This window comes from Hypoxylon fragiforme (genome assembly GCF_022984875.1).
Source record: "Hypoxylon fragiforme strain CBS 206.31 chromosome Unknown GGS25scaffold_3, whole genome shotgun sequence".
NCBI lineage: Eukaryota > Fungi > Ascomycota > Sordariomycetes > Xylariales > Hypoxylaceae > Hypoxylon > Hypoxylon fragiforme.
The window spans coordinates 3,070,998-3,084,579 of record NW_026054758.1 but is presented as its reverse complement, the minus strand read 5'-3'; the positions used below and the strand labels follow the sequence as shown (position 1 = coordinate 3,084,579).

General features: G+C 45.5%; 4 protein-coding genes across 4 annotated transcripts; 1 reads left to right on the top strand and 3 right to left on the bottom strand.

The window, feature by feature from the left end:
* Nucleotides 1-3,288: 3,288 nt before the first annotated feature.
* GGS25DRAFT_519802 (HIRA-interacting protein 5) lies at nucleotides 3,289-4,338 on the bottom strand (the record flags this gene model as incomplete). Its single annotated transcript, XM_049263777.1, has 2 exons — nucleotides 3,289-3,447; nucleotides 3,544-4,338. The coding sequence occupies 2 exons, from the start codon at nucleotides 4,336-4,338 to the stop codon at nucleotides 3,289-3,291; spliced, it is 954 nt and encodes a 317-aa protein (XP_049119265.1).
* Nucleotides 4,339-5,242: 904 nt separating this feature from the next.
* GGS25DRAFT_198385 (uncharacterized protein) lies at nucleotides 5,243-6,618 on the top strand. The gene is made up of 4 exons (XM_049256774.1): nucleotides 5,243-5,272; nucleotides 5,332-5,687; nucleotides 5,742-6,405; nucleotides 6,543-6,618. Exons 2-3 carry the CDS (start codon nucleotides 5,608-5,610, stop codon nucleotides 6,286-6,288), a joined length of 627 nt encoding a protein of 208 aa, XP_049119264.1. The 5' UTR covers nucleotides 5,243-5,272; nucleotides 5,332-5,607; the 3' UTR covers nucleotides 6,289-6,405; nucleotides 6,543-6,618.
* Nucleotides 6,619-7,333: 715 nt separating this feature from the next.
* Nucleotides 7,334-9,184, bottom strand: GGS25DRAFT_482903 (uncharacterized protein). The gene is made up of 2 exons (XM_049260309.1): nucleotides 8,188-9,184; nucleotides 7,334-8,126 (listed from the first exon to the last, which is right to left on the bottom strand). Exons 1-2 carry the CDS (start codon nucleotides 8,537-8,539, stop codon nucleotides 7,720-7,722), a joined length of 759 nt encoding a protein of 252 aa, XP_049119263.1. The 5' UTR covers nucleotides 8,540-9,184; the 3' UTR covers nucleotides 7,334-7,719.
* Nucleotides 9,185-10,064: 880 nt separating this feature from the next.
* Nucleotides 10,065-11,282, bottom strand: GGS25DRAFT_519799 (uncharacterized protein; the record flags this gene model as incomplete). The annotated part of the gene is made up of 1 exon (XM_049263776.1): nucleotides 10,065-11,282. One exon carries the CDS (start codon nucleotides 11,280-11,282, stop codon nucleotides 10,065-10,067), a length of 1,218 nt encoding a protein of 405 aa, XP_049119262.1.
* Between the last annotated feature and the right edge of the window lie 2,300 nt (nucleotides 11,283-13,582).

Sequence of the window (13,582 nt, the reverse complement as noted above, 5' to 3'; positions counted from 1 at the left end):
GGCCTAAAGCTATCCATATCTATACATAGATGCATTGTATGTGAGGCTTGGGGGGTTTGCCATCTGAGTCCTCTATTCACAGTTGGGTGTGGCCGTCTTAACCGGACTTGCCCAGCTTACATCTTTACACTGTCTACATATCTCTGGGCAGCTGGGGAATGGAACACATACAAAAACCTCCTGCATATCTGATTTATGCATGCACTGCAGGCTGAGGCCGTTGTTACATTACATCGCGCTAGACTATGGGGATTCATGCGGCTTGACTTGACTTCGATTGACCCTCAAACGATCGGAAGAGCGCTCTTGTTCGGCCTCACCATCATCTCGCGCCGTACGGGATTAACAATGGCTCCATGTAGGAAAAATGTGTTATGTAGGTAGGTAGGTAGGTAGGTAGGTAGATGAGGAAAGGAAGCGCATTATAGAGGTGAGCAGGATCTCTCTTAAATCCCAGCTGATTGAAGAGATAGAAAAGGGGGAAGGGGTTACGAATCTTTCATCGCATATCCAACAGATGCGGGACGAATCTCTTGCCCCTCATACGGTAGGTACTCCGGCCTATGCATGAGACCAGGTATACATACATAGTATCGTGTGCTCCAAGATGACGACCACCTCGAGCGACTATAACATCACTTACAATAGTTATTTTCAGAACTTATGTAGCATCCAAGGTTCATCATCTTCCCTTCGCATACTTAAACATATCGATACCTAAATAAAATAAAACTATATAATATCGGATTATTAACTCTTATTTTTACCTCAGTCATCATATTTTCTTACATACATGTACTTACCTACCTAAGGACCTAAGCGACTCGAACCAAGGGGCCTTGACCCTTTGTATTTATGAATGCTGCTTCTGCAAGCCTCAGCCTAAACAGGAAGACGGGGTTTTCTTTTCTTTTCTTTTCCAAGGATTCCACGCTTGTGAGGTTGGAATCGACTTCTTAGTATACAGCATACACAGGGGAAATATGTGCTTTGCTGTTCGATACCCATATCTTGCCATCAGCACCATTTGCCGTTGCACTTTTTGTAACCCATCCACGATGTCGTCACACGGCTTGTTTGCAAAAGCAAAGGCAAAAAAAACTTGGAGGTGGCGCGAGCTTCGTAAAAACCCGTACCCAAAACTTCTGTCGCACAGGCGTCTTAGGGGGGGCATTACCCCGGATTTCTCGGGTTAGGTTAGGTTAGGATGGCTCGGGCTAGGTAGGTGTGTTCACACGAACAGCAAACGTTGATTACGAAGGTCTGTGTGACTTTCTACGGTGGACTTAACACACCTAGGTACCCAAAATCTAGATAAGTAGAATACCGAAAGTGTTTCCAAGGATCTATTTCCCACGCACTCCAAGGAGTTCTCCTATTACATATTTACGATATAGGGCATTGTCAGAAAATGTGCTCTCAATATACAATATACGATATACGCAGACTATTATACATACCTATGTAACAACTCACATATGTATGTATGCATATATATATACCGATACAATATGATTCCCAGGTGCCTGATGTAACCTGTCGGCGAACGGCTCTCTCTCTAATCCACCAGTGCTCCGAAATTCCTACTGCCGGACTACGGAAGAGCGCGAGCGGCCTTCTTACTCCACGCGGGGAGAATTACCTTGCCGACCTCACACAGCACCTGGAGCTAGCATCTGCCCGCATGTACCTAACCCCATTAGTATGCCCTCGACACTACATACTTGACCTAGTACACAGCAAACGTTGTTGTCTCAGACTTCAAATGTTTCTGTAGGGCCTCGTGACATGAAATTGTGCATACATACATACCTACCTACACAGTATCCCAATTTTGGGGGATCAAAAAAAAAGGGGGGAAATCCAGACCTCGCAAACAATTATTCCACCTACCTACGTACATATGTACCTAGGTTAGCAGAGTTCTACATACATAATGCTTTCATTTCATTGTGCATATTGCCAAGCCTTTGCCTTGGTGTATGATGATGAAGTTGTTACGTCGTAAATAGCAATGTGAGTGAGCATGATACATTTAGCAAGATGGGGTCTAATAACCTAATTGTCTAAGACAAGAAAAAAATAAAAAAAGAGCCCATGGCAATCTAGATCCCGGCATTTCCTGCGGAGCTTCAGATGAGAAAGATTGCCCAGGCGTATTATAAACCGCCTACATATACTAGGTAAGGAGGTAGGTGGTAATAAGCGTCCGGAAGAGAGAGCCCTATACGTGAACCTAAGCCAACCTTGGAAGCTTGTATGCTAGGCAAGTAGGTACCTCCCTAACCTAGTACATACATAACGGGTGTCATAACCTATACATATGTAGTAAAGCAAATGCATCTTCAGTACGACGATAGCCTGCCATGCAGCTTGACGTACATTTTCTAGTTGACTTTTTGCGGGGTATTAGACGTGCTGTAACCCCATCTCATCCCATCCCATTCCCTCATCCCTACTAAACCAAACCAAACCACCCCTAAATACCTACTTTAGCAACCTTCGAACCGGCCTTCGTCGTGCATTGATCCCTCTCGGGAGAGTTTCGAAAGGGGTGGGAAAGGGGGGAGGGGGAGCGGCAACGCCTAGCCTGCACCTTGCCCATGTGACCGCAGCCATCCCTTTATTTCCCCCATCGCCACACCGGTGGGAATCGTTCCCCGCCACAGCGTGGTGTGTCTAATGTGTAGTGTGTGTGTATGTTTTTTGCCTTCCGGTGGTGCCATCCACTTTCTTTACTTTTCTTTTCTTGTCCTCGCTGATATACTTGTATGTATGTACATACCTATCTACCTACCTAGTACCTAGATCGATGAACACTCTTGCACACCTCCCAATTGCTTAGTGTCGGCAATAGGAAAAAGAGAGGTGTAACGGACGGGGGGGATAGGGGAATGGATATGAGGCTCGAAGAGTTTACGCAAGGGATGTCCCTGATCAGACACACTACGTGACTACCTATGCAACTACATAGTATCGAAGTTAATTCCGACCCAGCCGTCAAGATGGTTTGCTTAAAAACCCTAAAATGGCTAAACTAAACGGTGTCGTTGGTTAGAACCGGCGAATGCAACAATACACCTTCGCCGAACAACGTTGCTAATCATCACTAGTAATGAACTCTGTTCAGGACACGAGATTATCGAAAAAACCTAATCAGTTTCGTGACCGATGTTGCATCCCAATATTCCGTTGCCATTCTTTAATTCGTTTGAGTCCTTAATGGTACACTGAGATGACGCCTTATTAATAATAATATATCAGATGAAGCAAGTTCCCTTCACCTACTTATCCGGGGACTGAATCCAACGAGTCCTTGCCAGGCGTCGTTGGAGCTGCATCTGGTCCTTTTTGTGCCCTAAGTTTCTCCTCGAACTTGGCGAACTCTTGTAATGCGATATCCTCCTCCTGGTCCAAAACTTGATGTACTCCTTTAACCTCCTCGATCTATATATCTGGTTAGTTTCATCCCCTAAAAGTTATTTATGTAGGTACCTAGGTAGCTGGGAGATTTTATCCGGGTGTGTAGGTTTGTGTACTCACATAATGCATTAACATGCCCTCAATGCCTCTCTTGAGGGTGACCGTGCTTGAGTCGCAAGTCCGGCATGCTCCTCTGAGCTTCAGCTTCACGAACCCATCCTCGAAGCCACGGAATTCAATATCACCGCCATCCTCCTGGATTGAAGGCCTTATTCGAGTTTCGAGTAACTCCTTGATCATCCCTATAACTTCACTATCGTTCTCATTGTAGCTTAAGCTATCTTCCTCTGGCGACTCTTGGCCATCTGTCCCGTCCTCTTTCTTGCTTACAACGACTAGTGGCTGCCCTGATGTTATGGTCTCGGTGATCAAGCTGAAGATCTCGGGCCGGATATGGACCCAGTTTGCATCGGGCGACTTTGTTACGGTGATGGCATCAGGGCCGTAGAAAACTGAGGTGACTCCATCAATGTTCATTAACTGCGCAGCCAGTGGGGATGGATACGGCGGTGCAATTGTGCTCCGCGGGGTAAGATATTCGATGTAGGGAGTAGATATTTCCGGGGGTATTATGGTATGGTTCGGCAGAAACTTGAGCGCATCAGCATTTGGTGTGGGCGCAGTCTGGATGAATATGCTGCGTGCGCCTCGGGGCGCAACGGCTGGTAACCCCAAAGTCGTTCGTAGTATCGGCCTAGAATTCGCTGATATACCTAGTGTTTGTGAAGTTGTGTGCGCCAACCGCGCCGCGTTATATATTTGACCGCATCTTGTAGGCCGTACTTTTCTTGTTGTCGTTGAGAGCAGAGCCGTTGCTGCTGCTGCTCCTGGCTTCAGGAGTCGGTTTGAAGACATAGTAGTGGGGGTTTCTCAAATTACAGTAAACCACTCGCCACTTCAATTGGAGTTGAGAAGAAGAGAAATAATTAAATAGCTTTTTTGGTCGGGAGTCACATTGATATGGTATATGTAATGCAAGTTGGTTGATATTGAATAGGGAATAGGGAATAGGAAATAGTGAATATGTGAATATGTAAATATGTAAATGTACAAATTAGTTAATGAGTCGCAACTTGAATGCAGTTGCGGTTGCGCCGATAAGAGGAACCAACAAATTTCGCCGCTTATCAATCAATCGGTGGCAATGACGCAAAGCTCTGATTATGAATATTTTATCGGCATATTAACTTAAATCATTTACCTGGTAAGTAGTTAGTTACCCATTTTGAAGGTGAGGAAATAAAGATTCTAATTGGCTGTCCGCCGAAGTTCAAGGCCCAAAGTACCTATTTCTTACATACTAGGTACTAGTAGTACTTCAAGCCACACTTTAATTCACTGTGCCATGTGCTGTTTAGTTAAAGCTCCCAACTACAATGTACCTAAGTGCCATGTAAATACTCTTCGCACTGGATTTCTTACATCCTCAAGTATCTCAGACCGAGTTACCTGAAATACCCACTTACGAAGTACTCATTGTTTATAATCTCAATTTCGTGTACATGTGCCTACTATAGATAGTACGTCCTTTTTTTTACGATTCTAAAAAAACCAAACTTTCATTTAATCCCAACGAGTATTGCTCTTGAAGACACAACTCAAAGGCCTTATCTGATCCATCTTCACTTCTAATACATTTCATCTTGGCACATTCATTCATTGTTTGTCAGAAGTTATCACCGCCGGCGATACGAAGGTCATAGGGCACGAGTTGTTACATCAGACGGCAAAACACCATCACTGAAGGCTCCTTTCGTGATTTTTGTGGCGTCTTGAAGCATCAACTAAGGTATATCTCCTTCCAGCGTTAGCGCGAGAGATCTTGCAAAAACTTATCCGTATTGTCAGAAGCTCCTTTAAACGTTGCAGGTCCTACAGTTAGCCTTCAAAGAAGATTTGCTCTTTCTGTTGGATAGCTACTTCGCCGTCATTGTTGTTGATTATTGCTATTGAACATTGTTTCATAACGCCAACTGCTTTGCCAAGAACCCGGTCACTTTCACATAACAGAAGATCGAACAGTATGGTATATATCTAAGGATCGCCACCCATCTCGAACACCTTTTCACAAGGTCTCTGGAACTTATTCCATATCTCCTTATATTCGAACCCTCAGCTTCGACAATGGGGAGCACTAGGCCATCATGCCTAGTCTGCGATGCAGCCGAGGGCAAATACAAATGCCCTCGCTGTAATCTATTCACGTGAGTCTGATGTATCTTTGGTCCTTGAGTGTACTTTCTCACTTTAATATGCAGGTGCTCGCTTCCTTGTTTCCAGGAGCATCGTGACAGTCACCCTCTTGTAGAGGCTCCTGTCGAGGCACCGAAGCCAATGGACACCACTGTCGTAGAGACAAGTAACGTTGACTACCATGCTGGACGTCAGGAGGGCGAGACGTTCAAGGAATCAGAGATTGCCGATATGCCAGAATATGCAGCACTCATTCAGAAGTACCCCAACCTGGAGAGTCTGCTCTGGAACATTGCCGCCGCCACAGATCCTCCCACCGCTGACGGTGGCGGTAATTCTGCATTCCCTGGCTCGAACAAAGGCTACCGTAAGACAAACCAGCCTTGGACGAAGGATACGGGCTACGAAAATGGCCTGGAGGTACTGCGCCGAACTCGAGAAACCCCGGGTAGCGATAGAGACGCTCTGAGGGAGTACTGCGAGCTCGTTAGGCTCCGTTCGGCTAGGATTGAGTCTGCCAATGTTGCAGCCAAAATCCGACGACAATTCGCACAGGACGACGCAAAGGCCATCCAAGAGCTCCTCGAGGCCGAGAAATCCAAGGCTTTCTGAGATTCTCATATGCCGACGACGACCTACGACATGAGACATCAATGATTATGGTATTTTCAATGTGTTTTACCACCCTGAGGCTACCCCTACCTCTGTAAAGATCCAGAATGCTATTCGGTAAGTCTTTTGATCCGAATTATATCCATTATTTTTTATCCAAAGTTCTACTTTTTACTCTGCAACGACATCACCCAACCGATCTAGATCTACCAATGCGCCGAGAAGTAAACCTATACTAACACATGCCATCGCAGAATTATCAAACGAGTCGCCTCATCACTATGTTCATCGGTACTGTATTTACTAGCCACCTACTTTAGTAGGGCTAGCATATTGTTAATGCCAGGACAGGATATGGCGAAGGCGGAACTAAAAATCAAAGTCGTTACTGCATCACTTTAGTTGAGATACCCATAATCAATTTTAGAAGTTTTCACGCGAATGAATAGGTACTTTTACCTTGACCAAGCATGTGAAAGGAGAAATAATAAAGTAACGCCCTTACTTTGATCGCCTCCGTTATTAGGTCTCCAAAGAAACGAGCTGCTTGTCTCCTCCCTGAACATGGACTTCGTGCTCTTCTAGGTAGAACATCATTGAAACCTTACCCAACCCAAAGTATGTACTTAGACGTCCCTGACACAGATCAGAGCTGTTGGCATGTCTATCTGTCTGCTTGCCTATTTGCTTGTTCATTCGCATTCGCGTTTTACTGTACTTCTGTGACGAGATCGAGATCGAGATCGTCAAGTCCCAAACACGTAATTAATTAGGCAAAAAAGGGAAAGATAGATAGATAGATAGCTCTTCAGGTTCATGCAAAATTTATCACGTACCTACATACCTATCAGGGTATTGAAACCACAAGGCACCTGTGAATTGAGGTTCGGTGTGCGTAATCTTATTACTCGTAGGCGAGAGTTATCTTTGAATGGTGAAGAGAACGAGGATGCGACTTACGTTTCAGTGTACATAGCATGTAAGATACCTAAATAAATATCAAGGAGAGGGAGTGTATAAATCTGATACCCAATCAACCCCGCGAGTTGAAAGAAGCATCCATTTGCTACTAAGCAATTGTCCATAGGTATTGCCAATATCAGTTTCAAACTAGACAGATAATCTTGAGTTTTGCACTTTCAGCACACCGTGATGTAGAATTGAACGACATCAGCCAGTACTGAATAGGTATCTAGCTATGTAAGAATATTACAATATATTGCTTTTCCACAAGGACGCATGCTGAGGTATACTATGTTATGCTCTTATCAAACGCACCAACTAGATCAGGTATCTCCCCCCCAACCCCAACTACTCCATAGGTATCTATTACAGACACAAATTTAATGCCAAATGCTCATGCTCTATAACTTCCAAGGTCCTTCATATACGTCAAATACCAGCCTGCTAGAATTCACTTATAGAAGAGTGCTAGGGTAACTCAGATCGTACGTAGTAAGGGTCAGTCGCCAACTCTGACCGGGAGTTGCCGTCAATCTCGGATCGATGGGGCGCGACTACTCCGGCGTATTTCTCATTGTATGGTGTATTATATGGTGCTGCGATTGGGGGTGTATCAGTGGTCGGGGGGACTGGGGGCTCATTAGTTGTCGGAGGAATCTCATTTTGGTTTCTCCTTCGGCGAAAGAACCAGATGCTTAGAACAACAATCATAATGGCGGCAATTCCTCCCACCACACCCCCAGCGATTGCGCCAGCGGGAGAGCTGCTACTACTGCTGCCGCTACTGCCCGAACCTGACTCTACAGTGGACGTTGCCGTCGAAGTTGTCGATGTCGTCCCCGTTGTCGTGCTGGATATCGTCGACGAAGCACTACCTAAGCGAGGTCAGTTTAACTGTAGTTATTCAAGCAAACACTTCCGATTCCTCAATCTTACTCTGCTCGACCACAGCTAGCGGCAATGCGTCGTCCGGCAAGCTAGTGCCCGATTGCAAGCACCCATCGGTATTGCTTCTGTTATAGCCTACTTGATTTGTCTCGCAACAGAAGAATCCGGCATTATCAAACATAGCCCATGATTCGTTGGCGCATCGGGGGGTCTCGACGATCGTGGTAGTGCAGTTCGTTCCAGATGGGCAACAGGCGACGTTGTATTGGCTAGGACAGACTGTGGAAGACGGGCAACAGGCTCGGAAGGGTGCCAACGTGGCGCCGCAGTCGACCTCCTGGGAAAGAAGACAGGACCCGTTTCGGCGGATAGCCCAGCCAGAATAGTCGGTCGAAGACATGGCCGTATGGTAGGTAGGCACTCGCGGAGGTGGGTGTATATAGTGTAGGTAGACGAAGATCCAAGGGGAAAATGTGAAGGGAGATGTTACCTACTTAGGTAACATATGTACTCATTTCCGCCATCATGGTCAGCCACCAGGCTTACTTACTAGGTAGGTAAGCGAGCTATAGGCATAATCAAGGACCACCTATGCATGCCCAGACACCACAGGCGATCTTTATGTAATATCTTGAGTCTCTACATCTTCTTTAGTGTCTCAACCAAGAGTTTTCGGAATCCACTCCAGTGCGCTAAAGACGAACCGAAGGCGGGCGGGCTTTACTTTTCCATCCTTGTATAACACATCTATGCAGATCACCTTCCAGTTCCTCCTTCAGCTGTGAGCAATAGTTACAGGGATGAGATTACCTGGTCAATGGACCGTTCGAGCACGTGGAACGTGGCTTACTATTAGTAAGACGAAGAAATTGATACCAATCATTGCTTTTGTAGATATGTAACTGCTTATTGCCTTTACTAGTAGTAGGTAGTGTATAAGAAGTATCCATGGAACTCGTTATTTGTAGAAGAAGCTTGAGATGAAGAAGTGAGGTGGAAATGTTAAGGAAGTAAAGTCAAGGTGATGGATTATAGGACCACTAGCGTACAACTTGTATGCAGTTGCCTAAAATCTTACATCTTTTTTTTATTTTAAAAAACAACTAAACAACCAATCAATTTAAGGAGGTGGTACATCTGGGAAAGACAAGAGCAGCTTCCGAAGCTGGTCTGTGCGCCATAGCAAAATAGCTATTATTAGTACAGTATCACGTGATCACCCTGATGCCATACATCGGACCTTCAACCACACTTCTCATAACCACCAACGTGACCGAATATCCTTTTTTTATAATATCGAGATCGAAAACCAGGAGAAAAATCCCCCTCAAAGGGATAGAAATCACTAAAAAAAGGAATAAATAAAAACACTAAAAAACATACAACACCAAGGATTCGCTGGTCGTCACCGACCCAACTACTGATTTGGCGGTATCCGGCTTGTCTATGGGAGAGCGGACGGGATCCCGAATTTTCCGGATCCTATGGTCGTATGTGCTAGAATAATTGCCAACTATTCCTTATATAACTTGTATGCTTTGGGTACTTGCCCACTAGTCAAACTACTAGGTACTACTCGAACTTAGTTTGGCCCCGCTCATACGAAAGACCCACGATAGCTTCACTACACTACACGACCTACCTTTCCCAATCACATATCACATCATAAGTCTAAGTGTTAGTAGACAGCTAGGCATATGCCCCTTCTGAATAACAAAAGAAAGTTGTATTTAGGTATTCTTTCGAAGTTGGGATTTGGTACACTAGATATCTAACCTACAAGAAGTATCTAGAATATCCATTACTTATACCTAACTATCTACTACGGTAGTTTTAGGTAGTCATTAAGTTTTTATACTCATTCATTACCATCGCCATCATAAAACCCTGTTCGCCAGCCAACCAACCAATTAACCAACGATTAATTAACGCTTGAACCTTGTCAAGAACCCAAACCGCAGAAACTTAGGCGACGAGCGTGAAGAAGCAGAAGGGGATCCTGCTTCCTGCTTCTCACGTACCGCCGACGTCTTCTCATCCCGGTCATGCCCGTTCTTAGTCAGACTCCCGAGTCTGCCTTTCAGCGTCCATAGGGAATCTGCTTTTCTCAGAAGGGGAATTCTCGCCGTGGATTTCGGTTTCTCGTAGACCTCGTCGCTCTGCGTCCAGTCGACCCGGTGCTCATTTACCGTCGCTGGGTCGACTACTAACGTCTCCTCTGACGCTATCTCATCGATGGGCGGATCCATAGCCGCGATTGGATGTATATTCGACACCTCATCCTCTAAGATGTTGCCGAAACTGCTTTTCCTCCCAGACTTTCTTCTGCCAAGCACGATGCTGCTGCTAGGCCGGAGCTGGCGGCGGTTCTCTTTCGAGCCGCCACGGTCATTCGACATGAAGCGCGAGTACTGGAACTGGCTATTCTCATAGCTATTCTCTCTGTGACTGTGTACCCTTCTCAGGGCATTGGTCTGCGCCGAGGAAACGCCAGAGTCGAGGTCGATTCGGTCGGGTGGTGTACCATCGATTCGGAATTTGAGGGCAGCCTGGGATAAACTGTGTACAGAATTACACTCGCGCATGCCATTACCAGTAGTGGTCGTCGCAAACTGCGTAGCCGCTACTTGGGGAACATGGTGATACGAGGAGGCGTTTACTGTACTCTCTGTCGACATGGGCTCCGCTCTTAATGGTCTGCGGCGTATCCTGTCTTGAATGGACTGTGATGTAGATCGTACTGGTTTTCCTTCCGAAGATTTGATACCGTTTCCCTCTAGAAGTGAACTCGCTGTTGGGGGCTTTCCTCTCATCATCCTTGCTGCGAAGCTCCTTTCATCATCTCCCGGATTCGTAGTTGCTGATGCTCCTAAGGCCGTACCCAATTCTCCCAATCCTAAATCGCTTCCGGACTCGTCTTCCTCCGTTGACCTTGCCTTCAATCTTTCTCTCCGCTTCCTCTCTTGTAGCGCCTCCTGTTCCGCGATGACCACGTACAGCCGACGGCGCAAGTCATCGGGATCAAGAGGTTGTGATTTGGCGTGGCGGTTCGATCTCGTGTGACTGTGTCTATACGGGTCTGGCTTCATAGCTGCTGGCCTGGCTAGACCTGAAGCTGGACGTTCACCCGTTGAACGGCCCATGGTGAGTTGCATTATTATTCTTCCTTCTTGTAGGCCTTATCGTTTTTTGAAGATGACCAACAAGAACCAAGGTCGTTAAATGAATGAGGGTTTGGCTAGTCTCAAATTCTTTTGAGATGTTGGAATGGGTAATATCGGGTAAAGGTGCGTGCCAAACGTCAAAGCTGGTAATTTGTACCTGAACTTCAAGGCAACCAAAGTAAGGGTTCATTCAACGTTCAACGTTTAATGTTTAATGTTGGAGAAGGTTGTAAATTAAGTGACTCCCTGAATTCTCGTTAAAGTGCCAGGTCGGTTTCCCTTTTGCACATATCCCACACGTCGTACCTGAGTCGTATCATAAACTTCAAAAAACTTCATAAACTTTCAAGCTCGCCCCTGGAAGTTATACTAGGATGACAGCGATGTACGTTGTAAGTCCGAGATAATTAGGTTGCATCTGCATGGCAACGGAAAAGCTTAGAGGGGAGGTGAGGTGAGTGGGAGAGAACTCTTTCCCGATTAATATCAAGGTTCCGAGATGGATGTAAAAAGAGAAAGAATAAAACATCAAAACATCAAATCTCTATAAACCTGAACCTGGGCAAGTTACAAAGTTACATTCGTTCCACGAGACAGACCATGCAAACGGTCACCTACCACACACAGGGCAACCGACCTCTTCTTATTCAAAGATCATCCAAGGCAAGAGCAAAGTAGGAGCATGCAGAATGCGCCCGTCTCGGCCAAGAGATTGAAGTTTCTTTTTCAATGTGACATGGGTACAGGGGCTCGAGGACGGTAGCGAGCGGTAGCGAACAGTAGTGGTCCATCATTTGACTACCGAGCCTCGCTGGCCGACTGTTAGAGGTTACCTTAGCTCCATAGGAAGAGGACAACACTAACGATTCTTGGAGACAACGTGACCTCGACTCCCTTCATCGCCTTGCTTTCCATGTTCTGCTTGCTTCCTGCTTGCTTCCTGCTTGCGTCCTGCTTGCGTCCTGATTCCTGCTTGACGAGATCTTGTACATACTTTGCCTGGGACTTACAGAAGCGAGACGCGTAGATGGTGTCACAATTTACCCGGTGCTGGATCTATACTGCTGCATTGTAACCCTTCTCTCGTCCCTTTCTGGCGGGAACCAAGGGAAGCGGTCTACTGGGAAGCTGGATTGTATGGAGACATCTCCGTACGCACTTAAGGCACTGTGGGCATGTTGAAATTTAAAGTGTAAGAGTATCAAATTCAATGTTGTATTGTGTTAACACTTGAGGTAGGTGTGTATGTACGTCTTTCAGGTAGTGTAAACATGTAACTACTACTAGTGTAGTACCGTGGTAGAGAAAATACTAGCATAGTTACATGTAACTACATATGTATGTATGATCTGCTACAGATGTACCTTCCAAGTTAGGGGGTGTATCATTATGAACAAAATAGAGGCGGGGGACAGGGGATAAGTGACAGGGAACAAGGAACAAGTAAATGGAACAAGGGGGGATGGATGATGGAGCTTCATGGACTGACATGGAGGAGGTTAATAACCCTTGTCCTTGATCCCAGTCACACATCCAAACCCTCATGAGCTGTGTTCTCAAATTGGATCGTGCTGAAGATGCTTGCATGCTCATGCACCTATCCTTGATTCCTTGTCGCTTTTTCCCCAAGGGGAACATTAAAAGCTTTGAGGGGAGGAAATCGAACCAAAAGTGCAAACAAACATGGACTCATCGAGGCAACATTGAAAGTAAAGAGAGTGCTATGTAAATAGAACATGTTGCACAACATTGTGATCGGTATATTATCCCGAGCATGACATACAACATGGAGTCATGGACTACATACATAACATAGTACAACTAAGTAACTACAACTAACCCTATAGGCTATAACAGATCAGAGCTATGAATCTCCATGATGACTACTACCACATCCTATCCAAACTCTGATATCAAATCACAATGCTTATCAAATCAGAGAAGCTGGAGATGTCCCAATTCAGAATGTTCATCCATACCTAACGTACATCTCAATACTCTTGGCTCCCAGCAATACATATATAGTATAATGTCTATTTACCCACCCTCGAGTCTCGCCAACCGGTAGTTTTGGTGATACACGAAAATCATACCAAAAATCTGCAAGGCGACATGCAGGAATCCTCTAGCAGATTAGTTGGCGGCTTCGGGCATGCCACTCTGCCATAGTACGAGTTTAATACCAACCAATAGTGAAGATTTGCGGTATTATCGACTTATTCACCAAGCTACTATGTTAGGAGTGGACAAGGCAACCTTGACGTGGACCTCTAGCTTCA